The sequence below is a fragment of the Mya arenaria genome, chromosome 9, assembly GCF_026914265.1.
Source record: "Mya arenaria isolate MELC-2E11 chromosome 9, ASM2691426v1".
Classification (NCBI taxonomy): Eukaryota; Metazoa; Mollusca; class Bivalvia; order Myida; family Myidae; genus Mya; species Mya arenaria.
Genome location: NC_069130.1, coordinates 42,291,801 through 42,318,994, shown reverse-complemented (window position 1 = coordinate 42,318,994; position 27,194 = coordinate 42,291,801). Strand labels below are relative to the sequence as shown.

At 38.3% G+C, this 27,194-nt stretch overlaps 1 protein-coding gene across 1 annotated transcript; it reads right to left on the bottom strand.

The window, feature by feature from the left end:
- Positions 1-1,849: 1,849 nt before the first annotated feature.
- On the bottom strand, positions 1,850-22,725 carry LOC128245349 (uncharacterized). Its single transcript, XM_052963485.1, has 5 exons — positions 22,683-22,725; positions 14,534-15,119; positions 13,808-13,966; positions 6,150-6,207; positions 1,850-4,378 (listed from the first exon to the last, which is right to left on the bottom strand). The coding sequence occupies exons 2-5, from the start codon at positions 15,089-15,091 to the stop codon at positions 2,160-2,162; spliced, it is 2,994 nt and encodes a 997-aa protein (XP_052819445.1). The 5' UTR covers positions 15,092-15,119; positions 22,683-22,725; the 3' UTR covers positions 1,850-2,159.
- Between the last annotated feature and the right edge of the window lie 4,469 nt (positions 22,726-27,194).

The window sequence follows — 27,194 nt, the reverse complement described above, 5'->3', positions numbered from 1 at the left end:
CTCGCCGATGACGCTATGGGCGACACATCAGCGATGACGCTATGGGTGACATATCAGCGATGACGCTATGTGTGATACCTCACCGATGACACTATGGGTGATACCTCACCGATGACGCAATGGGCGACACCTCATTAATGACGCTATTGGCGACACCTCAGCAAAACGCTATGGAGGATACATCACCGTTGACGCTATGGGCGACACCTCACCGATGACGTAATCGGCGACACCCCATTGATGACGTTTTGGGTGACACCTCACCGATGACGATATGGGCGACGCCTCACTGATGACGACACCTCACCGATGACGCTTTTGGCGACACCTCGACTATGACGCTATGGGCGACGCCTCACTGATGACGACACCTCACCGATGACGCTTTTGGCGACACCTCACCGATGACACTATGGGCGACGCCTCACTGAAGACGACACCTCGACGATGACGCTATGGGCGACACCTCACTGATGACGACACCTCGACGATGACGCTATGGGCGACACCTCACTGATGACGACACCTCGACGATGACGCTATGGGCGACACCTCACTGATGACGATACCTCGACGATGACGCTACGGGCGACGCCTCACTGATGACGACACCTCGACGATGACGCTATGGGTGACGCCTCACTGATGACGACACCTCGACGATGACGCTATGGGCGACGCCTCACTGATGACGACACCTCGACGATGACGCTATGGGCGACACCTCACTGAGGACGACACCTCGACGATGACGGTATGGGCGACACCTCACTGATGACGACACCTCAACGATGACGCTATGGGCGACGCCTCACCGATGACGACACCTCGACGATGACGCTATGGGCGACGCCCTACCGATGTTGATACCTCACCGATGACGCAATCTTGTTACCAGTAATTAATATTATCCATATATGCATTATCTAAGAAGTCGTTAAAGGTGTATCACTCAAGAATTATGCTTTTTATACACATGTATGTATTGATATTAAATACGAGTGTCACTTTAAATTTGTTTTCAATAAAAAAAATCGGAGCATTGCTATAAGTATACATTTATAGTGAACATGTTGATGTTTCTTATTTATAAAACGGTCAAATTTAAAGAATAAAATGATATGACTAAACTGTTTTATATTAAATGATAATAATTGACATGGAACAGTTTATAAGGTTTTTGAAGAACGTTGGCTGAATGCTATCAGATGCATTTCGGAGCCTGATAAAATCTACTACCGTAAAGTGTGTATTTGTAGACAAAAACACTTTTACTGACTTTTGCTTAAATAAGAAATACTTTGCCTTGCATGATTATTTTGATATAACGTACCTCTTATGCCAACATCATAAGTGTGTTGTATATTTTTTACGTATCTTACTTCAATACCAAGTAAACATTTATTATCCAGCCTTAAATTTGACTTCTTAGTCATATACTATCATCATCATCATCATCATCATCATCATCATCATCATCCTCCCATCACCACCATCACCATCACCAACAATACCATCATCATCATCATCGTCGTCGTTGTAGTCGCCGTCGTCACCACCACCAGTATCATCATTATTATAATCAACACAACCACCACCGCCGCCGTCGTCATCATCATCATCACTATCACATCATCATCATCATCAGCGTCACAACCACCACCACCATAATCACCATCACCACTGACGTCTACATCGTTGTCGTCGTCATTATCATCATCACCATCGACATCGTGGCCGTGGCGAAGTAAGTACTTTACATTTATCAAATGATATCACATTAAACTAGGAAATTTGTTAATTTAGTAAGGGATTCTTTTTTAAAAAAGTCGATCAAGTTAAACCGACTATTGCACGTGTTGATTACGGACTTTTGTGTTATAATTAAAAAAAGAAAGTTTTCATCCAAGTTCGATATGTTTAATAACACCAGCCACAACGACATTGCTGTGTACAGTTAAATCTATTTTAGGATGCAAGTAAATACACAACATAAATCAAATTAAATTTGAATACACATAGAAAGTGGTTGATAATAATTAGTTCCTGGAAAAGTAACATATATTTCTATAAATAGAATGACACTTCCCCATTGATTGTTTCACTGTTTTTCATCAAACATGAATTCCCATAATCGATGCTAACATTTAACTTATTGTTCACATTTTGGTGAATTCGAATTGAAGCCGTTCACTACTCGTATTGTCAAACTCGAGAACCTTGAATGACGGCGAACTGTCCATATGTTCTCGGATGTCTTTCATCACACTGGCAGGTTTCACCCGGCAGTTCCACATGTCGCATGTAATGGTGTGTGGTATGTTCTTCATCGTCTCTATCAGACCCCGCATCGCCCCCGCTGTCATTGTCACTTCATAAAGTATAATATCGGTGATGGAGGCTGGAGGGAGGAGGTGGAGCTCACCTAGATCTGTAAGCCATAGCGCAAGGCGTCGTAACTGAGGGAGACTTGGTAGTGTATCCACAAGTAACTGTAGTTTACTCCGCCTTTGATCGTGTTTAAATTGACATGTTGTAATATGTTTACGTGTTGTATTGTCTCCGTGTATATCCAGACATTCCAGCCTGTGACACTGGGACAGGTCATACTGCCCATCACGCTTATACAGTATCACTGCTTTGAGGGAGTCGGAGGAGGATGTGATCACCTCCTGCAGCTCTTCCCCATTAATTTGATCATTGCATTTCCAGATGTATAGTGCCTGAATACGTTCCTTGTTTATCATCATCAGCTTTTTTAACACTACGACATCCTCGTCACTTTCAATCCAGAAGTGTGCGAGATAGAGCGGTATGTCACCATAGTTGTTCGCCTTGGCTTCACGGAGTCCGGAGAGAATCAGGTCCTGAAGTAGTTTAGCCTTTCTATAGTAGATTGATGGTTGGTATGGTGGTATAGAACTATTGAACCATGAAGACACGTCTGGTATAGAACTATTGATCCATGAAGACATTTGTACACCGAGCTCGGGCTTCATTCCACATATGAAAATAAATGTCTGAGAAACATCTCCCAAGATATTTTCCTTATTATCATGTTCGTACTTGTTTGATAGCTGACTGTAGTCGTTTTCATTTAAACATAAATGAAGAGCCGCTAAAAACTCTTGAAGTGTTTTATGAAAGAATGAAAAGTGAGATGATCTCTTGATTAATGAGTTGGATTTCTTCTCCGTGAGTAAGCCTGACTTCAATGCAAATTCAACCTGCTCTCTGCTTAACAAAGCGTTGACTGTTTTGTTGCTGAAAACAACAGACGAATCTCTGCACTCTGAATACAAAGTTGTGAATGCTAACTTTGCCAGCGCAAGGTAAACCGTGGGATTTTGCATGAAACATTCGTGTTCCTTTAATACAGATGGCAGTTCAATTTTCGGAATGTTAATCCCGCTTTGCATATCACTAAGTCTACATGACAGCATGTCTATCACGCCAGCATAAATGTCACATTTTGAATCGGTTAACGATTTGCCCTCGAACCACAGGCACACGAGCTGGGTGATACTGATAGGTGCTGACAATAATCCTTTAAGACCTTTCGCTGACACCATTTCCATGAAAGCCTCTGGTGTCCGTTCATCCTCAGAATCCTCATTAAGAATGTTGATGATATTTTCCACGAGTTGCTTTGTGTCTGCAGCTCCTTCTATTTCAAGATATTTGTCGATCTTTGAATCCTGCACTCTGAACTGTGACAGTCGCCATGGACGCGTTGTCGTGAGGAGTGTGGCTTTGTTGGCCGAATTTCGGAAAGGGATGACTTTTTCCTCAGTTTTGCAGGCACAGTTTACGTTTTCCGGATGGGTCCATTCGTCGAGGCCGTCAGCTATAATTAAACATTTCTCACTTTCCAGCACCGTCTGCAATAGCCGGAAGCCATCATCGGCATCCATCTCGTGGTAGATTTTACGTATAAGTTGATCCTTGATAATTTGTGCTAGATCACACGTTTTACCTGCATCTCGTAGGGTGACATGGAACAAAAATGCAAACTCTTTGAAGAATTCTGGGTCGGCAAAGCTTGTTTTAATACCGACGTTTTCCTCCGCTGGTAAATACTGGTGGGTCCATTCCAGGGCACACATTACGGAGAATGTGGATTTTCCGTTTCCCGGTTCCCCAACAAGGAAAACATTTCTGAGCAACTGACCTTTTCCTAGGAAAACATCTGAAATTTTTACAACATCTTTACCGCTTCCTTCCTTGTCATTTTTGCCGATTTTTCTATGATTTTTCTCCACAATTTTCGGTGCCACGTAGAATTTGTCGAGTTTGGCGTTCTTTTCTCCAAGAATGGGAGATATCGGCATGTCGGCCAAAGTGGTTCGGTAATGGTTTGCCAAACGTAGTCGCAGTCCTGTAGTAATGGAAAAATATAACATTTAAAACAAAGGTTAAAAATAGATACGTATGCATTATTTTAAAACACTTAGTGAGGAAACAGGAATCATTTTTTTGATAAGACGCTTGGTACAGAAGATAAAAATAAGCAATATCACAAGACCCTTGATGCAGAAGATTTGAAGAAGAATTATAAAAAGACGTCTGTTGCAAAAAATAAGTAGCAGCCTTTAACAGGAGGCCCGGAACAAAAGATTAGAAGCAGCATTATCACAAGACGCTTGTTGCAGAAGATAAGTAGCAGCCTTAACCAAGACGTTTGGTACAGAAGATAAGTAACAGCATTGTCACAATACGCTTGGTACAGAAGATAAGAGGCAGCAATATTAAAAGACGCTTAGTACAGAAGATTAGTAACAGCATTGTCACAAGGCGCTTGTTGAAGAAGTTAAGAAGCAGCATTATCACAAGACATAAACAACGTTGCAAGCGCTTTTTGGTGAAAGGCACAAAGCTCGTTTTCTACGTCAATGTTTCCACAAATTGATAGCTATATAGATATGCAAGAAAAAATATCAAGCATGTGTTTCCGGTCCGGATCGAATTTCCGCCCCTCGGGCACGCTGCGTGCCCGGTTACTCGGCAAGTCTCGTTACCGTCCACGCAGAGTGCCCGAGGGTCGGATTTTTGTATCCAGACCGGAAATACATGATTAAAATATTTTCTGCATATCTAAATTTATCAATTTTAACTTTTGTACAATAACACCAAAAAGCGCGTGCGACGTTGTTTACTAACGTCACAGAGCGCAGTATTTTTATAGCTAAAATAGCGTTCTTAACGATTAATTATTTTCAATATTAATTTAAATTCTTGCTAACATATATATTTGATTGCGCTTTATTAAAATGGCAAATATATTTTTTATAAACCATACAATAAATGAAATAAGAAGTGGCGCGTTGTTGCGCGTGACTCATCTTACATGGGGTATGCAAGATATTTTTTTCCAGCACTGGTCACATGACCGGAAACACACGTCCGGTATGCAAGAAACTTCTATTTTAGCACACCGGATAGGCATTTCCGGTGAATTCAGCCGTACTGGAATAATAATATCTGTCATGTGTTCCCGTTCCGGATAGAAAAATCCTACCCGAGGGCACCTGCGTTGCCAGGTAACGAGGCTTGCCGAGTTACCGGCTACGCAACGTGCCCGAGGGTCGGATTTTTCTATCCGGAACGGCCTCACATGATATATTTTTTCTTGCATACCTTTAATTACATTTTTTGTCAAGAAAATACATAAGAAAGTGCGTTTTTGTACATTTCACCAAACAGCGCGTCGATGATGTTTACTGACGTCATGACGCGAAATAAGTTGTATTCACCGCATACGTCAATAAGTTCCTTCGATATCACTTCTTTTAAGGGTTCCGACCCTCGGGCACGCTGCGTTGCCAGATAACTCGGCAAGCCTCGTTACCTGGCAACGCAGGTGACCTCGGGTAGGATTTTTCTATCCTGAACGGGAACACATGACAGATATTATTATTCCAGCACGGCTGACGTCACCGAAAATGCCTATCCGGTGTGCTAGAAATACAGAGTTTCAACACTATCTAACTTCCTTAACGAAAGTTAGTGGGCGGAAACCATGTTTCTTTCTTAGACGCAGTGACCTCCACCCTACTTCTCATCACAGCCCTAAGCTAGCTCTTAACATTAGCCACCATACACATGTAGTATCATCCATATACGTCAATTTGATCAAAAACGTCTCTTACCTTCCTTCAATATCTCCCCTTCGTTCTCAGCACTGAGCTTGAAATCGTCTGTTTGAAGCTGTCAACAAAACAGATCAAGACATTAAGCATCCCATTATTGAAAGGCTATTTTATAAAATAATATAATTGACAAAATTTTAACGGAAAACAATTTTACAATATTAGAATTTTGTAGAATGCGTAAATAAAACTATTTTTTTTATCTCGTGATCACGACCAAATTACTCGTTCCCACGACTTGCATGTTGTTGCCACGACCTTATAATTTCGAGGCCACCACTTCGTTCGTTTAAGACGTGGGAGGGTTCAGACCAGTTGACGATTTGTGTCATGGGTCTGTAACGATCATGACCCATTGGTACGTTACCTTGGTTTGGTCTCGCTTCTAATAAGGTCAAATAGGGACTCCTACCTACACTTAAGTCCGGTGATCTAATTAGGTACATGGTCAAATAGGGGACCCACATACACCAAAGTCAGGTGATCTAATTAGGAGCAAGGTCAAATAGGGACCCACACCTACACTAAAGTCAGGTAATCTAATTAGGTGCACAGTCAAATAGGGACCACACATACACTAAAGTCAGGTGATCTAATTAGGTGCACAGTCAAATAGGGACCCACACATACACTAAAGTCAGGTGATCTAATTAGGTGCACAGTCAAATAGGGACCTACACTAAAGTCCGGTGATCTAATTAGGTGCAAGGTCAAATAGGGACGCCCACTTACACTAAAGTCCGTTGATCTAATTAAGTGCAAGGTCAAATGGGGACCCCACCTACACTTAAGTCAGGTGATCAAATTAAGTGCAAGGTAATATATGGACCCCATCTACACTAAAGTCCGGTGCTCTAATTAGGTACATGGTCAAATAGGGACCACCTCCTACACTAAAGTCCAGTGCTCTAATTAGGTGCAAGGTCAAATAGGGACCACCTCCTACACTTAAGTCCAGTGCTCTAATTAGGTGCAAGGTTAAATAGGGACCCACAACTACACTAAAGCCCGGTGCTTTAATTAGGTGCAAGGTTAAATAGGGACCCCAACTACACTAAAGTCCGGTGCTCTATTTAGGTGCAACGTTAAATACAGACTCCCACCTACACTAAAGTCCGTTGATCTAATTTAAGTGCAAGGTAATATATGGACCCCCAACTACACTAACGTCCTGTGATCCAATTAGGTGCAAGGTCAAAAAGGGCCCTACCTACATCAAAGTCCGGTGATCAAATAAGGTGCAAGGTCAAATAGGGCCCCACTTACACTAAAGTCCGGTGCTCTAATTAGGTGCAAGGTAATATATGGACCCCCATCTACACTAAAGTCCGGTGATCTAATTAGGTGCAAGTTAATATATGGACCCGCACCTACACTAAAGTCCGGTGATCTAATTAAGTGCAAGGTAATATATGGACCCCCATCTACACTAAAGTCCGGTGATCTAATTAAGTGCAAGGTAATATATGGACCCCCACCTACACTTAAGTCAGGTGATCAAATTAAGTGCAAGGTAATATATGGACCCCATCTACACTAAAGTCCGGTGCTCTAATTAGGTGCAAGGTAATATATGGACCCCCACCTACACTAAAGTAAGGTGCTCTAATTAGGTGCAAGGTAATATATGGACCCCCATCTACACTAAAGTAAGGTGCTCTAATTAAGTGCAAGGTAATATATGGACCCCCATCTACACTAAAGTAAGGTGCTCTAATTAGGTGCAAGGTAATATATGGACCCCCATCTACACTAAAGTAAGGTGCTCTAATTAGGTGCAAGGTAATATATGGACCCCCATCTACACTAAAGTAAGGTGCTCTAATTAGGTGCAAGGTAATATATGGACCCCCATCTACACTAAAGTAAGGTGCTCTAATTAGGTGCAAGGTAATATATGGACCCCCATCTACACTAAAGTAAGGTGCTCTAATTAAGTGCAAGGTAATATATGGACCCCCACCTACACTAAAGTAAGGTGCTCTAATTAGGTGCAAGGTAATATATGGACCCCCACCTACACTAAAGTCTGGTGATTTAATAAGGTGTATCAAATAGGGCCCCGACCTACACTAAAGTTTGTTGATCTAATTAAATGGAAGGTGAAATAGGGACCCCACCTTCACAAAAGTCCGGTGATCTAAGTAAGTGCACGGTCAAATAGGGACCCCTCCTCTAAAGTCCGGTGATCTAATTAAGTGGATCAAATAGGGCCCCGACCTACACTAAAGTCAGGTGATCTAATTAAGTGCACGGTCAAATAGAGACCCCACCTACACTAAAGTCAGGTGATCTAATTAAGTGGATCAAATAGGGACCCCCACCTACACTTAGGTCCGGTGATCTAATTAAATGGAAGATCAAATAAGGACCTCCACCTACACTAAAGTCTGTTGATATTATTAAGTGCACGGTCAAATAGTGACCCCACCTACAGTAAAGTCCGTTGATATAATTAAGTGCAAGGTCGAATTGGGGCCCCCACCTATACTAATATCTGTTGATCTGATAAGGTACAAGGTCAAGTCCGGTGACAAGGTTAAACCATACTAGTCTTAATTGTATTCAATATACGCATACCTGAACCGCACAAAAGGTTGTCCACTCGATATAATTCGCAATTGCTCCTCTTACACAAGAGTACAGAAATATCTTTGCACGAGTTTATCGAATCTGATACAAAAAAGGACACTGCACTCATACCTTTTATCAGCTGTTTCACAGCCTCGTACCCTCGAGTCGGTATGACAGTTTCGTTATGTACTCTAGGATATAAGTTCATACCTGGTGAAGCACTTCTACGGGTTTTTTAGCTTAGGGTATATGCTAGTTTAATTGTGTCCCATAACATAATAAGTCAATTCCGGGTGCACACATGCGCATAAGTTGGCAGTAAAGTTATGTTACAATTTAAAAGCACTCTTTCAGCAAGTTACTATGTATTTCTACACGCATCGACCGAATTTAATACAAAAAAGTAAACATTAACTCATACCCTTAATCTCATACCTGTTCTATGGCGTGTTGTGAATTACATCGGTATGCTAGTTCAGCTGTGTCATCTATCATGTAAAGTCACACCTGTTTAATCTGTTCCACGGAATGTGGTGCTATGGGCCGGTATGCTAGTTCAGCTGTGTCATCTATCATGTAAGGTCACATCTGTTTAATCTGTTCCACGGAATGTGGTGCTATGGGCCGGTATGCTAGTTCAGCTGTGTCATCTATCATGTAAGGTCACATCTGTTTAATCTGTTCCACGGAATGTGGTGCTATGGGCCGGTATGCTAGTTCAGCTGTGTCATCTATCATGTAAAGTCACATCTGTTTAATCTGTTCCACGGAATGTGGTGCTATGGGCCGGTATGCTAGTTCAGCTGTGTCATCTATCATGTAAGGTCACATCTGTTTAATCTGTTCCACGGAATGTGGTGCTATGGGCCGGTATGCTTATTCAGCTGTGTCAACTATCATGTAAAGTCACATCTGTTTAATCTGTTCCACGGAATGTGGTGCTATGGGTCGGTATGCTAGTTCAGCTGTGTCATCTATCATGTAACGTCACACCTGTTTAATCTGTTCCACTGAATGTGGTGCTATGGGCTGGTATGCTAGTTCAGCTGTGTCATCTATCATGTAAAGTCACACCTGTTTAATCTGTTCCACGGAATGTGGTGCTATGGGCCGGTCAGGGTTAGACACTAACATTTTTCACAAGGTAGTCCCTCGGACTACTGGATCCCAAATCTGGGTAGTCCAGCAAAAACTCTGGTAGTCCATAAAAATGCAAGCCTGCAACGGATTCCTTCAGTGTTTTGTGAGACTTAGCCTTCTTAGAACATTGTCAGTATAACCCTTTGATTGGTCATGATTTTTATCTGTCTCAATCTTAAAATTTCCACATGCTTCAAAACAATTTTTGGCCTTTAAATTTAATTTTAAAACCAAAAAAATGCTAAAAACTATGCTAAAATACCTCAGATTAAAAATCTAAAAACCATGCTAAAATACCCCATAATCTGTCACTTTCAGGAAAATGTTGCAATAAATCACTTGACACTAAAACACCTCGACTGAGATCGTTGCTAAGTTATGGCACAAATGACAGACCTCCTACTGATAAGCAATATTTGATTATTGGCATCCTACTATTCAGTATTCTTTGTTAATCTAAACAACATATCATATAATACTTAAAAAAACATGATGAAATAAATTCCGAAAGTGTTATTAATTATTTTTTGTATGGGAGTAAGATAACAATTAAGATGACGCTGCCTGTCACTCAAACTAGCGTCCAGATTAGGCAGGGCTTATCAGTTGCCGTTGCTATCCGCCATGACGTCCGACAATCCTCACATATCAATAGTAGTGTAATTACGCTGTTATATATATTTAACACAAATTATGTCTCATAATTGAGAGATAGTAAAGACAGTTTAAGAAATCCGAAATACTGACATTTTCTCTTTATGCTGCTAAAATTATAATTGATAACAAGGGACTGTTTAGTAGACTAATTCAATTCTCAAAATGTCTTAATGTAAACGTACATAATATACATATACTTCCGTTTTAATAGCCTTAAAATAAGAAATTATTATCATTATGAGAATTAGTGTAAAATATTGATGATATCTGAAATTTGTCTCCTTATTGTGCGAAAAGTTTTAAAACCGAGGCATATACATTTGCATTTAAGTTTGTTTGACATATTAGTGAAAAAGACACCTCAATTTATGTGAGTTACATTTTTTATTAAATTTAATTAAATATCTGATATATAGCTTAAGGTCACAAAAAGTATATACGTATAGATAAAACAAAATCGTATTTTAAAATGACGCAAATCAAAGTAAAAACCTTTGCATGTATAATGACTATGGTCGTTTCAAAATTTCTATGCTGATTGTTAGAACAGTTTTGCATTTCATTTAAAACGGAAATTTATTCATTGAGAGAAACAATAAGGTAGTTATATAAATAATGATAATAATGCATTACACTTGTATAAAACAGGTGATTCTGAATCGAAAAAGGAAGAAAAACAGCGAAATCCATTGAGTTTTGACAATGGATCTATACAAACATCTTTTTTTGTTGATTTTCGGATAGGAAATTAATACATGTTTTGTTTCCCTTTATTTGAGTTTTAAAATAGAGACTGTTATTGTACTGTAACAAAATTCCGATGTTATTTTGAAATAAATTATTTTAAAGTCTAGACATTTATCTACCTGAATTATACATTGCATACAATTAATAATAATGAACTTATTTAATGTTATACTTGGTTTTACTGCTATGTTTTACCATGTTTCATGCATTTTTTATTTGATTGTCAAGTATAACTTCTGTATTATTATCGTCTGCTTCTGGGTATTTGTCGGAGGTCCTTAATTAAGAGGTCATGTGACACTGTAGGTTATCGCTATCGGCGTGGTGTTAATTGTTATTGGCCCTAGCTTCAATGTATAAAATGTTACATTTTGGCGCGAAAATTAAAGCACACAACTCTGTCATCGTCTGCACTTACACTGCATTATACCTATTTTGGCAGTATGATTAATTTATCAGCTGTTCTTCTAAAAGCCAGTTTAAAAGATTTCATAAGCCAGACATAATGTTCCTTCTGTTTGCTTTAAATAAACACCGACATTTGGCAATACCCTAAACCATAATAATCATGACGTATTTTCAGAAAATCTAAAAATAGTAACAACCGTCAAGTGTTTATCTGCATCGTATCTTTCATTGTTTTTGACTGAAAATGCAAGGGATTTAGAAAATCTGCCACTTGGACCCAAATCTACCTTGCTGACATTTAAGCAGAGGTGCACATGTCTGACGATTAAAACACACCATAGAGTGTGAAAATGGTTTTTCCCTTTCTAAATAAAGACATTCTAATGACTGGTTTAAACATTAATCGAAAGGCTATACGAAATTCGGTTAACAGTCCATGTTGTCCGGAACTGCTCGGCCATCTTCGGCAAGCTTTACAATGAGTGTTTACCGCATTCGGAACTCCTCGGCCATTTTCAAAAAATGGCCGAGGAGTTCCGAATGTGTTTACCGGTGATAATCGGCTTCTTGACATCACGTTTTACGCAAGTTTAAGCGTAATAAAGATTTTATGCTCAATTAACTGATGTGATATTTACTTTCTTCTAGTAGTCCGACGGACTATTGACTTAAAATGTCTTGTAGTCCGACCATAAATCTGGTAGTCTCGGACTACCGGACTACTGTTAGTGTCGAACCCTGCCGGTATGCTAGTTCAGCTGTGTCATCTATCATGTAAAGTCACACCTGTTTAATCTGTTCCATGGAATGTGGTGCTATGGGCCGGTATATGTTAGTTCAGCTGTGTCAACTATCATGTAAAGTCACACCTGTTTAATCTGTTCCACGGCATGTTGTGCCCAGGGCCGGTATGCTAGTTCAGTTGAGTCATCTATCATGTAAAGTCACACCTGTTTAATCTGTTCCACTGCGTGTTGTGCCTAGGGTCGGTATGCTAGTTCAGTTGAGTCATCTATCATGTAAAGTCACACCTGTTTAATCTGTTCCACTGCGTGTTGTGCCTAGGGTCGGTATGCTAGTTCAGCTGTGTCATCTATCATGTTAAGTCAAACCATTTTAATCTGTTCAAAGGAATGTGGTGCCTTGGGCCGGTATGCTAGTTCAGCTGTGTCATCTATCATGTAAAGCCATACCTGTTTAATCTGTTCCACTGATTGTGGTGCCTTGCATTGGTATGCTAGTTCATCTGTGTCATCTATCGCATACAGTCAACTTGTATTTATAATGTGTTCCACGGCATGTCGTGCCTAGGTCCGGTATGCTAATTCAGTTGCGTCATCTATCTTGTAAAACCATACCTGTTTTAATCTGTTCCACATGGTGTCGTGCCTAGGGCCGGTATGCTAGTTCAATTTTGTCATCTCTCTCTTGTAAAGTTATACCTGTTTAATCGGTTCCACGGCGTGTCGTGCCTAGGTCCGGTATGCTAGTTCAATTTTGTTATCTCTCTCTTGTAAAGTTATACCTGTTTAATCTGTTCCACGGCGTGTCGTGCCTAGGGCCGGTATGCTAGTTCAATTTTGTCATCTCTCTTGTAAAGTCATACCTGTTTTAATCTGTTCCACGGCGTGTCCTGCCTAGGGTCGGTATGCTAGTTCAGTTGCGTCATCTATCTTGTAAAGCCATACCTTTTAATCTGTTCCACGGCGTGTCGTGCCTAGGGCCGGTATGCTTGTTCAATTTTGTCATCTCTCTTGTAACGTCATACCTGTTTAATCTGTTCCATGGCGTGCCGTGCCTTGGGTCGGTATGCTAGTTCAGTTGCGTCATCTTTCTTGTAAAGCCATACCTGTTTAATCTGGTCCACAGCGTGTCGTGCCTAGGGCCGGTATGCTAATTCAATTTTGTCATCTCTCTTGTAAAGTCATACCTGTAAAATGTGTTCCATAGCGAGTCGTGCCTTGGGGCGGTATGCTAGTTCAGTTGCGTCATCTATCTTGTAAAGCCATACCTGTTTAATCTGTTCCACGGCGTGTCGTGCCTAAGGCTGGTATGCTAGTTCAATTTTGTCATCTCTCTTGTAAAGTCATACCTGTATAATGCGTTTAGTCTGCTATCATGTAAATTCGTACCTTCTTAAGCTGTTCCACGGCATGTTGTGCCTCGGGTCGGTTTGCTAGTTCAGTCTTATCCTCCAGCAGGGTGCGTAGCTTGAACAGGAAGTCCACTAGTTCTGTGTCCTTGACTCTCTGGTCATTGGAGTGGCGTACGTGTCGACCAATGTCTCGAACCTTAAATGTTATGTTTGAAATAAGTATTGTCTAACATAGCTTGTAGTTGTGGTGAACATGGCACAAATTGAAATGCATTCAATGTGAAGAAACGTGTACATGCACGTAAAGACTCCTTGGTTTATGTCATAAGTCGCAAATGTACGAAATTATCAATTATATAGCGTATTTGTAATGGTTGCCATGGTTTTAAATGAGTATACATGGGAACTTATATATATATACTTATAATACTAAAAAATCTGCATTAATAACGAACATTCTTTAAACCGGCATTCTCACAAATTGGCCGTAAAGACATTTTTTATATTTTGTCTGGGAATGAGCCAATGTTTGCGTTAATGTCTGGAAACCAGTGATATAATGATAATATAGTGAGATATTGTATGGAAAAAGCGTTAGTAAAAAATGAGTTTCTCGGCACTGAATTAAATGTATTGATGTGCGAAATCAGCTGAATTTGAGATAAAAATATAATAAACGTCAAAACTGTCAATCTGTGAGAGTGCAGCTTTAAAAAGTCAACGGAATCGTATAATATGATCATAGTGTGATTAATATGTTTACCTCTGTTAATAAATTTTGCTGTGTCGCAACGTTAAATGACAGTTTGGTTTTGAAATCCTCGCAATTTATCATGACGCTGATCACTCCGTTAAAGTCACTGTCTTTGATGGAGGACACGGTCTTGTAGCCATCGGGAGGCAGGAAACACTTGCCTATCTCCCAGGGAATGGTGCTCCATTTGTCGGCATTCGTATTCTTCCATGATGGTCCCGAAAACCTGTGATGTTTGACTATTTCATCACGGACGCCTTCACAAATCCCATTTGGACAAGGAGCATACAGTTTTTGAGGATAGTTATGAAATCTACAGTTTCTAGTACTGGTGCATATCCCACGAGTTGGGCACTTCAACACGTTTTCTGTGAAACAATGTGCACATGCTGCCCCGGGTGGAAGACCCTTGGATGTTCTAACGGTGCTATAGATGTCCTGGTGAACGCATGTCAGTACATCCTCCAGAAAATCTTGTAATCCGTCCTTGGTGATGTTGAGGGCGAGGGCAGCCTTTACCCAGTTCTGGGCTTCCTTCTCCTTTAATAATTCTCTATATGAGGCCATTGTTTTGCCATTAGATCTTATTCAATACCTGGTAAAAGAAACAAGTCACTGAGTATTACTTACATTACAAAAGTCCCCTTCGGATTCTTAAACAAATTGAAACTAGAGCTGTCACAGGAGTGACGAATACCCCCAAATGCCGCCTGGACACAGGAATGGCAAACCATTCCTTTCAAAAGAGGCCATAACTCCAAGGTTATTGCACACTGCATCTTCTTTTATCATGCATGTATTGTTTTATTTAAATCTGTTGAGTAATTTAGAAGTTACACTGCTGACAAGAAAAACTAGCTGATGCTCTAGCTGATCTCTTCTGGAATAAGACATCTAGAGCATTCACGAGCTTTTCTTCCAACACGATCATCATCAAATTTTACAAGTACATATTTGGGCTTGAATGCATCATTATCCACCTGGGAATAAATCCCGGGACTGTTCCTGTAGCCTAATTAACAAGTCCATCTGACAGGTCAATATTTGTAGTAAGCACTACTGTGGCAAATATGCCATACTTAAGTTCTGCTGGTATTCCACTGGCATCTGGTTCAAATGAAGCATGCTGGATTTGTTTTGTTTGTTCATCTTTCCAAGTGTCAAAAATATTTGCTCATTTAGTTTTTGAAGGATCTATCGAACTTGACCTGTATATTCTGATGTTACACCTGTGTACCAAAAAATGTTCAAATCTGTCAAGCCTTTCATGAGTTATCGTCCGGAAACCATTTTTTCTATTTTTAGTAACAGTGACCTTGACCCCACCAGCCCCAATATCGAACTTGATCTGTATCTTCTGATGTTGTACCAAAAATTGTTCAAATCCGTTTAGCCTTTTATGAGTTATCGTCCGGAAACCGTTTTTCTTTTTTTAGTAACAGTGACCTTGACCTTGATCCCACCAGCCCCAATATCGAACTTGACCTGTATCTTCTGATGTTACACCTGTGTACCAAATTTTTTTCAAATCTGTCAAGCCTTTCATGAGTTATCGTCCAGAAACCATGAAAACCGACAGACCGACCGACAGAACGACCGACCGACAAGCTCACTCCTATATACCCCCTCAAACTTCGTTTGTGGGGGTATAATTACTAGCATTAAAATAAGAGCTGCACTCTCACAAATTTACTGTTTGCCAACTTATTTATTATTGTCTCGGAATGAGCCATGTTTTTGCATAAATATCTGCAAACAAGTGGTATTAGACTGCTGACAAAAGATCAGATCGCAGATTTTCATATTTCCATCGAAAATAATCAAATGGCTAAAAGAGTTACTAACAGGTTAAGAAAAATGCATAAAATGTCAGGTTTTTTTAACTAAACTATGAAAATCTGCGATCTGATTTTTGTCAGCAGTCGTAGACGTATATCACTGGTTTCCATTCATTTCATATAAATTGGCTCGTTCCAAAACAATAAAAAAAAAAGTTGTCAAAACGTTCAATCTGTGGGAGTGCAGCTTTAAAAAAGTGTTGAAATAGCAACCTCATTTTTCACGACGTAAATTAAAAATATTATTGGCCTGCATAATATCCTATTGCCCTCTATCCGCATATTATATTACATGGACCAAGTTTTAATACTTCATTATACAACAGGGCAAAGATCCAGTTAAGAGATTGGTGTATTCACTGCTATAGCAGCCAAATGTATCATAGGTGCTATACAAAGCAGATTTTATAATCTTAGGATGACATTTTTGCTGTTATAATAGGACCCTTTTCATGTGTAGTAAATTGATTCTTTTTGTTGCCATGGCAACCACATTATTGTCTGGTGCGTTCGACATATCAAGTTTTTAAACACTTTTTAGTTACATATGTAAAGATTGAGTCTAAGTAACATTTTCACTGGTTGTCGAACAATAAAATAAAATGATGTGCATGATATTCGGACGGACTTCCCCTACAGTGAAATCGGTAGGGAGTTAAAATTATTATATAATATACAGCATAAAAGTATTTTTAAGTTATAACCTTTGTAATGGTTCACAGTTATTATATTTTTTACCAAAATAATCAATTTAATGCGATGCAGTCGCAAAACTCTTTATTTTGGTAAATACATACTGACATAACCCTTAAAGCTGCACTCTCACATATTTACCATTTTACAACTCTTTTTTTGTCTTGGAAACAGCATTTTTTGCGTAAATATCTGCAAACCAATGATATAAGATTGCTGACAAAAAATTGGATCATAGATTTTTATATTTCCGCTCGAAAACTAATGTTTTATGGTTTAAACCATTACTTACGGTTTAAGAAAAATGCATAAAAAATCATTTTTTTAACTTAAATATAAAAATCTATGATCTAATTTTTGTCAGCAGTCTTATATAACTGTTTTTTATGCATTTTCGCAAAAATTGGCTCATTCCAAGACAACGAATAAAAAAGTTGACAAAACGTTCAATCTGTGAGAGTGCAGCTTTAAATCAGCTTAGTATTCGAGAGAATATTTTATCTACTGGTTCAGCTCCTATAACAGCTGACTGCTAATTTACTTAAGTGAATGTAATGCAGATTTTAACAAGAGGGCCAAATGGCCCTGATTATCGCTCACCTGTCATATATTGCACATTGGTTTGATAAGAAATCTGGATGGTTCCAAGTAGTTAAGGTTTTTGTGGCCAATTTTGACCCCAGGGCCATAATTTGAACAAACTTTGTAGAGGTCCACTAGACGATGAATCATGCCAAATATCTAAGCTCTAAGCCACCTAACTTCAGAGGAGATGATTTTTGAAGTTTTCACTATAAACATATATAGAAAACCCATGACCCCCCAAGGGGGCGGGGCCAATTTTGACCCCAAGGCCATAATTTGAACAATCTTTGTAGAGGTCCACTAGACGATGAATCATGCCAAATATCTAAGCTCTAAGCAACGTAAGTTCAGAGGAGATTTTTGATTATTTTTTTACTATAAACATAAAGAGAAAACCCATGACCCCCCGGGGCGGGGCCAATTTTGACCCCAGGGCCATAATTTGAACAATCTTTGTAGAGGTCCACTAGACGATGAATCATGCAAAATATCTAAGCTCTAGTCCAAGTAAGTTAAGAGAAGAAGATTTTTGAAGTTTTTACTATAAACATATCAAGTATACCCATGACCCCCTGGGGCGGGGCCAATTTTGACCCCAAGGCCATAATTTGAACAATCTTTGTAGAGGTCCACTAGACGATGAATCATGCAAAATATCTAAGCTCTAGTCCAAGTAAGTTCAAAGAAGAAGATTTTTGAAGTTTTCACTATAAACATATAGAGAAAACCCATGACCCCCCGGGGCGGGGCCAATTTTGACCCCAAGGCCATAATTTGAACAATCTTTGTAAAGGTCCACTAGACGATGAATCATGCCAAATATCTAAGCTCTACTCCAAGTAAGTTCAGAGGAGAAGATTTTTGAAGTTTTAACTATAAACATATGGAGAATACCCATGACCCCCCGGGGCGGGGCCAATTTTGACCCCAGGGCCATAATTTGAACAAACCTTGCAGAGGTCCACTAGACGATGAATCATGCCAAATATCTTAGCTCTAGACCAAGTAAGTTCAGAGGAGAAGATTTTTTAAGTTTTCACTATAAACATATAGAGAAAACCCATGACCCCCCGGGGCGGGGCCAATTTTGACCCAAGGGCCATAATTTGAACAATCTTGGTAGAGGACCATTTGGTGAACCTACCTACCATATATCAACGGCCTAAGCCTTGTGGTTTGGGAGAAGAAGATTTTTAAAGTTTTTCCTTTTGGTTGCCATGGCAACCAGAGTTCTGCATTGAATTGAATTCTTTGAACAACTTTGATAGAAGACCACCCAAGAAACATCCCTATGAAGTTTTATTAATATTGGCCAAGCGGTTAAGGAGGAGATGTCTTTTAAGTAAATTGTTGACGGACGACGCACCACGGTCACTGGACAAAAGGCGATCACAAAAGCTCACCTTGTCACAAAGTGACAGGTGAGCTAAAAATACTGCCATCCCATTGGGCAAAAATATAATTTCGACCTCCAATCGCAGGTTCGATTAGTATATACAAATTTATTTTCGCTCGATTGTGATGAAAGTTAAGCTTATAGAATCACTCCCGGGTCCGTTTCCTGGGCAGAAACCAGTACCGTGTCCATTTTGAGAGGTACCCCTGGTGGGGATTGAACCCCTTGGGTGAGAGGCGGGCACCTAAACCACTAGACCACTCTCACCCTGATGGGAATCAAACCCACAAACACTTGGGTCATAGGCGGACACCTATACCACTAGACCACTCTCACACGTATCGTGATAAATCCAATCTATGGAACCCATAGCATCATCACTCTGGTGAACGAGAATGATTAAATTGATGCTGATCCGTGGTCTAGTGGTACCGCACTTGACTATCAATCTATGGGTAGGAGGTTCGACTCCCATGCAGGCCTACAGCCTATAATATATAGTAGTATCAGGTATCAGCAGATAAGGTAAATGAAATTATAAAACTATGCTTCATTCACTTTTTTTCAGTACATGTGTAGATGCATTGTTATAATACAGTATTATTCATTGTATTTATAGTTATCCTTCTTTAATACCTGATTTATATGTTTGCTGTATAACATTTACGTAAAGTTTTGTTCTATAAGACTGTATGTTTCTTTGTATATGTTCTGATTATCATGTGTCATGTGTCTTCATATCGGAGGAAATAAAGAATCTCTCTTTACTTTTCTACATGACATGTTAGAATAATTAATGCGATTGGGTTAAAAATAAGGTACAGTACGGCCTTTTAGCTCACAGAGTCACTGTTAATATCTAAATAATGATCATACACCAAATTGATGATTATGTGTTACTATGATTCACAGCCCATCAATAAGTATGCGATGGGATAGTCCACTACCAAGATGATTTTTCACAAAGCTTATGCACCAGTCAATTGTAATTACAGCTCCCAGGTGCAGGGAATAGCGGGGACTTTGACTTTCGGTCCAGCCAACCCCGGCTAAAATCCCCGCTCTGCGGGGAGGAACAGATGGTAAATTCCCCGCCAAATGTCCCCGCACCCCAGCGACCCTAGGTAAGGCCCATTTATATTTAAAGCGAAGACAAAACCACCGCATTCACCCGGCACTGCGGGGCCACCTGAAAGGTAAAAACACGGCCTATTTCCCCGGTATACCCCCGGACCTGGGGGCCGTAGTTACATTTGACTGGTGCATTAATAATAGAAAGGCTGGTTACCTACTATACAAACAATATAAAACAAAAATTGAACCAAAATGCAATACTTTTGTCATAAAGAATGACAATTCGTTTAATATATATGTATAACTACATGTATGATAAACAAGTCCAATTTCATCTATTCATGATATTTGTGCAACCGTTATGGATGAATGAGTACAGTAGAATCTATGCGATATAATCAGAACGTATTTCGTTAATTCTAAGCCTATTTCTCTTTAATAACTTATCTATTATTTTCCCCCTCTTTAACCAGTATGTATATACATATGTACCAGTAGGCGAGTAGTTCTCGGACACTAGTAGTTCTCGGACACTCGCGATTTTCGCCTCAATTTGGAAGTTACATATCAAGCACCTGATTTAAATCAATCAGGTGTTTGAAAAGTTTCAGCAGGTACCAAATCTTTTCATCAGGTAAGGATTATAAGACGTTAAATTGCAAAAGTTCCCAGTTGTTTACAAAATAACATTTTACCTCCGCTGGGAATCACAATTTTAGTGTGCGTGCGCAAAAAGCACAACTTAAAATACGGGCAACAGTTAGGTTAAACTATTAGTTCGGTATACTTCCTTTTTTGACGCAGACGAAATTCTGCATTTACGAAAATATTCATGTTAAGTCAAGCGTTTACATTACACATGTGCTAAAAATAGATACCATTTATTTCATTTTTATGAGCTTCATCAATCATGGTTTACTGGGCAGTTGCCTAATTCCGGATTTGCCTAAATATTCGGAAATCGTTTAAAAAGCGTTTCGGCGACCGTGATCAATATATAATGATCACAATCTACGCAACTGACCTCCATAGCAACAGAAACAACACAAAGGTGAAGCTATTCGAGTATTACCCCAAAATAAATACCTCTAAAGTTTCGCTTTCCTAAATGTCAATATTTAGTCACGTGGGGGATGACGTCACACAGCGCAAGCTTTTATATTGAGGTTCGACAGGGTTATCTTTAAACACTAGACCTTCTATACGATGTTTATGACTTATCTTCAATCACGAAATACAATGCCAATTACATATAAAGTAAATAAATTGACGATGTCATTGTTTTGTGTTTTGCAGCATTTGATATGAAAACGAAGCAAAAATGAAGCAGATTCGTACTTTCAAAATTTTGCAAATTCGGACAAATTAGTAGTTCGGATACGCCGAAAATACACATACAAATACTTCAGAGAATTATAAAATTTATATACAGGTTAAATATTTAATACATGATGTTCATTTAAGCAGCATTTAAATGTTTGTATATTGACTTGATAATGTTTACTTTGTTCTTTGAAAAAATCCGAATATTTAGGCACTGAATGCAGGTTTTTTGTCGTCGTTTATGCCCTTATTTCGTACTGAATATTATATTATAATTAATTGTTTTTTTCTTTTATTCTTTTTCCAGTTTGGTTGATATAGGACCCAACATTTTTCTATTAAAATTTTATGCACTTATGTTCAGTAATTATGACAATATTTTAAGAAAACTTCAAAATTGATCCGGAATTAGGCAACTGCCCAGTATGTATATATATATGTACAATTAGATTAGTTTTTAATGAAAAATAATAAGATATATATTAAGTACTGGTTTGAAAATTCCACTTTTAAATATTTTCAATAAAAAAAATCACTTCAGCGCATGTTTCCCGGTTATGTTGATCATTTAAGGGAGTGTCCGAGAACTACTTCTGTCGAACTGAAATTTAACCCCTTTTGAGCACCACATTCGGAGCCTATGAGAATGGACATAAATTGTCAAATTTAAATTGATTTTGCATTATTTCAACCACTGGTGTTCGTCACATTGCCTGGATGCAGTAATACATACTTTTTTAATATTTTTTTTATTTTTAATATTTTTTTTTATATTTAATTTTTTTATTTTTTTATTATTTATTTATTTCGGTCAAGATAGTGAATATATGTCATTTAAAAAATCATTCCACAATTTTTCATGAAAGAAAATAAGTAAATAAATAAGAAGAGCTGAAGTTTGTTATAAACATTGGAATATCATATATATCTTTTAAAATAAGGATACTTTATCGATAAAACCTCTAAAAGTGTCCGAGAACTACTCGCCTACTGGTAATTGTTTATTTGGAGGTGTAATGGGATACTGTAATGACTTTCAAGGTTTGCGCAGTATACATACATGTAAAACGAAAGCAGTTAAAAGCGTAATAAACAGGTCTAACATGATCATGAAATTATACGTGAAATGAAACATGATTTCCAAATATTAAACTAAATTAATATGGTTTTGCATTTCCTAATGTCTCTGATTACACATATAATATGATCTGAAAAGTTGTTGAATTGTGTTAAAAAAATCAAAACTCACATTGACGGCAGCCATTAAAGCAAATACGTGACGAACATTTGGGCGTATATACGTGGTGTGGGCATGCGCGGTGCTACAATGCTGACTGTAACAATCAAAGCGCTGATAGCGCTGTATGAACAGGGTTTTAAACGGGTTTTCACCATTATGATTTACGATCATGTGTGTATTAATAAGGTGCTGGGGTGCGTTTCAGATAGATTATACGATCTGCCATTATCGTAAATTTACGATCATAATAACGACCAACTTAACGATAATCATAAAGGCGTTTCAGAAACGTCTCGTAAACTCTCCGGTCGTACGTAAAAAATAACGATAAAGCACAGCGTTAAAGCGAGTGACCCAGTCTGAAGTGAAATGACGTTACGTCATATTAACCTGATGAGCACCTGTCTTTTTTATTAATAATAATAATAATAATAATAATAATAATAATAATAATAATAATAATAATAATAATAATAATAATAATAATACTGATAATCTCTTGAAGGGAATCAATTAATGTAACTCTCCTTTTTATAATGATTGACACAAATGATACAAACTCGGTCTCTGTTCTGATTAACCATCTGCTATTTATGTTACAATTGTATCTTAAGTACATCATCATCCGTGATTTTTTGTGATGGAGGCAGTGGCGGGTTCAGATCGACGTTCCCTTTAAAATTTGTCTAATTATAATGAAAATTGGACAACAACAAAATACGTTTTTTTTTCAGGCTGGTGATTTTACTTTGATAAGTAAAATATTATAGTATGCGTATTATGAATGTTCTGTAAAGTAAATGCAAACGTGCAGCATGGTGCTGATGATGATAGTCACGAAGATGCGACGACAACGGCAATGATGATTTAATAATAATAATGCGACAACGACACTATAATCATAATAATGGTGATGCGATGACGACGATAGTGATAATGCGGCGACGACGAAGACGAATATTATGATTATTATAATGATAATGCGACGACGACGACTAAGATGATGATGATAATAATAATGATGATGCGACGACGGCAATGATACTAATTATGATGTGACGATGACGACAATGACCATGACGAGATGATGATGCGTAGATGTTGCTGATGATTGATTTGGATGATGATGAAGGTGGTTAAGTTGGTGGTGGTGGTGGTTGTGTATGTGTGGTGGATGATGATGATGATGATGATGATGATGATGATGATGATGATGATGATGATGATGATGATGATTACTGATTCCAATCATCAACAACCGGCCTTAGTTCAGATAACGAGTAAAGTTCATACGTTTATGCACCAAAACAGTGACTGAGACTTATTGTATTGGGAAACAGTTCGAAAATATAATTTTGACTGGTTGGATTTTTTGTATGAAGACAATTCATAAATCTATCTTTATTGTGTCAATCGTTGTAATAACAGTTAAATAAACAGTATTTCAGATCCATTCAAAATACATGATAAAATCTACATTTGCAGACATGCTTCAAATACACAAAATGACTGAAAGAAATATAGCTATTTTACAAGCTCGTCTCATCAAAACACATATTCAACAAAAAGTATCTTAATAACTGGTGCAGATTGCCATAGCGGTTAAGTGTTCAGAGTTTCATGCAAATATTATCTATTATCTATTTCAATCATGTTATGATATACACTGGAGTAAACTGAGATCAATAAATACAACTCTTAAACACTACATTTAATTAATGCTTTTATTAAAAAAATACGGACTACTTCAACAGATGTACCGGCATACATCCGAGGTTGTTTTTGAAAAAATGGCCGAGCAGCTCCGAATGACCAGTTAAAATGAACCATATATTCAGCCATTACCAGCGCTGTTAAAAGCCGGTATTCGGTACAGTGTGAAAATGGTATTAGATCCTTAATGATTTATAAGTTACGTTCTGTTTTGAATACATTGCTAATTGAAATAGTAAGACAATTGATGGTATACCAATGATTTTAAATGTCTTTAATGAAAACTATATCTCTCTATTAAAGGCTTTAAATTCACAGCGAGGCGGTCTGTTCATGTGCATTATTAATGTTTCAATGGTCTTTTAATTAAAATTATTTTTTCTATGGTCTTTTTTCTATGGTCTATTATTAATGTTTCTATGGTCGACAAAAATACGCCAGCTCGTTAACGTTTTCTGACAATGATCTTCAGAATTGGGTGCCTAAATGTCTTACGATATAGTATCGGCAATGTGATGCGTAAGTATGATAAACGTTTGAAAAGCTATTTTTTGTTTAAATGTATTCAGTACTAACATTGTTCTATGTTACAAATATTCGTTCTGCATGTTCTGTTGCAATAAGGAAAATAACACAAACCATACAACGAACTGAACATAATGGAACATAAGACAGTGTTCGCATAACACAACTAACCTCTCGATTCTTTTATCCCTCATTTTTGTAAGAGTTTTTTTTTCTTTTTTAAAGGCACTCACGCATATATTGTTTTACTGTTGAAATTTAGTCGTATTACTAACTTTTATGTACAACCACCAAACAGCAACTCGCAGATACCCGTTTGAGCAAAATATTCTAAATTCAAACATAAGACAATTCAATTTTAATAGGTTTAATAAGTTTAAAATAAATATATTTTCAGAGGTTATTAACATATTTCGGTCCAACATAACTTTTTTCTGTAACGTGATTCAATTAGTATTTACAGCAGAGCACTGTTTATCACGTTTGATGCATTCGGAGCACCTCGGCCAATTTTCATCGAAAACAACCTCGGATGTATTTGGACGGTTTACGATGTCAAAAACCTTTACATTTTACTACGCTGCAAGTAGATCGCGTAGTAATTTTAATTTAGCAATTCAACTTTGTGACTTTACTCTTAGGAATCTCAATTATGTATGCAACAATACACATCACTGGCAAGCATTTCAAACTAGGATTTAAACTACTATAAATGATTAATACTATTATCTAAAAAAATACTAACTATTTCTACTGATGTACCGGCATGTAACCTAGGTTGTTTTCGATGGAAAATGACCGGGGTGTTCCGAATAATGTGTTATCATTGTAACAAACGTTTTATTTACATTTTAACAAAATGATTTGTTTCGATGCCTGACTCGACGAACATAAACGAGTTCCTTTAAACCAAAAGCTTGTCTGTCAGAACAAACAAGAAATAATGCTATTAAAATGAATCATCCGATGACTTGGCTTATATTATATTACACAAAGCCAAACTAATGTGCATTTTATAAAACGAAATCTTTTTCGTCCATTGTTTTCACGTTATCACTCCTAGTCTTTTCAAGTGCTCACAAGGACAAGCAATACTGCCCTGAATTGGGATAGATTGAGTTAAAATGGAAAACCAGCACAGTGTAAGTGTTAAGTAAACAAACAAATTAGGTAATAAAATAAGGAAAGGAGGAACGGGCGAGGCGAGCTAGTCGTACTAAGTTTCAAGATTTTACCCAACATGTTTAAAATATCTTATAGCTAAAAGGCGCGTAGCTGCCTATACGCGAGTACGCGGCTGAATACACATGATTCTGACAAAAAAACAGCCAAAATTGCAGTATGCGTACTTGACTACATGATTCTAAAACCGTCCATTTTCTAGTCCTAAGTAAAGCAACTCAGAACGCCCAGAATGCACAAGACTGCACCATGGTTTTCAAAATAATCCGAGGGGGCATGTCCCTGGACCCCCCCCCTTGCATAATTATATGAATCCACATGAATAAAGGGCTAGCTACGCACCTGGTGTATAACCTGTTTCGCTTTCTCCGCCCAGCTTGATCTTTGAGATTGTTCTATATGTTGTAAATGTCTTAGACCCAATTTGAGAAGGCGGGGAACCAAATTAAATGTCATTTCTGTAAAATTGTTAAACTACAAATCTTAATAACGACTAGTCTTGGTACTAATCAAAGACTGAAAATGTAGGTTATAATTCAACAATAATCTCTGCTGCCTACCAAATGTTCGCATTTTAAATGATTGGAAATGTTCATGTTCATTGTACATGTATAGATTATGTTTGTATATTTTCTATATGTTCGAGAGGACCTAAATGCATTGTTAGAATAATCGGTAGAATTATTACCCGTCTTTGGGAAACTTCCCCCAGGCAAATCTACCACCAATAATGACCCTCATTGCCCTCCCTCTAAGAGTGCGGACTCTGCAGACCCCACCGGCGGTGCGACTACATCATCCTCTGAATTAGGCACCTTAACCTTCATATTTGCCCCATTTTCAGTTAGAGATACCATGACAACGAATGGTTGAACCTGTACCAGGCGTGGATCAGACACAGAAACAGCCTGTTTGGCCAAACGTTACCTGGGAGAACTTTATTTTGGGCCCGGAGACTGTTCAGCCTCAGCAAAAATGAAATCTCTACTCTTGTACGACAGATAAAGCACCCATCCCTTTTCCAAAAGGACGGACCCCCGAACGTGCCCCACCCCTCTCGAAGTTACTACCAGAGGAAGCATTTCTACCTCTCTGAGCTAA

Excerpts from the sequence above, each read along its gene's own strand:
- LOC128245349 (XM_052963485.1), bottom strand. The coding sequence starts at position 15,091 with ATGGCCTCATATAGAGAATTATTAAAGGAGAAGGAAGCCCAGAACTGG. Across the intron at positions 13,967-14,533 it reads AGCAAAATTTATTAACAGAG|GTTCGAGACATTGGTCGACA; the intron begins GTAAACATATTA and ends ATAACATTTAAG. Across the intron at positions 6,208-13,807 it reads CCGTGGAACAGCTTAAGAAG|CTTCAAACAGACGATTTCAA; the intron begins GTACGAATTTAC and ends TTTTGTTGACAG.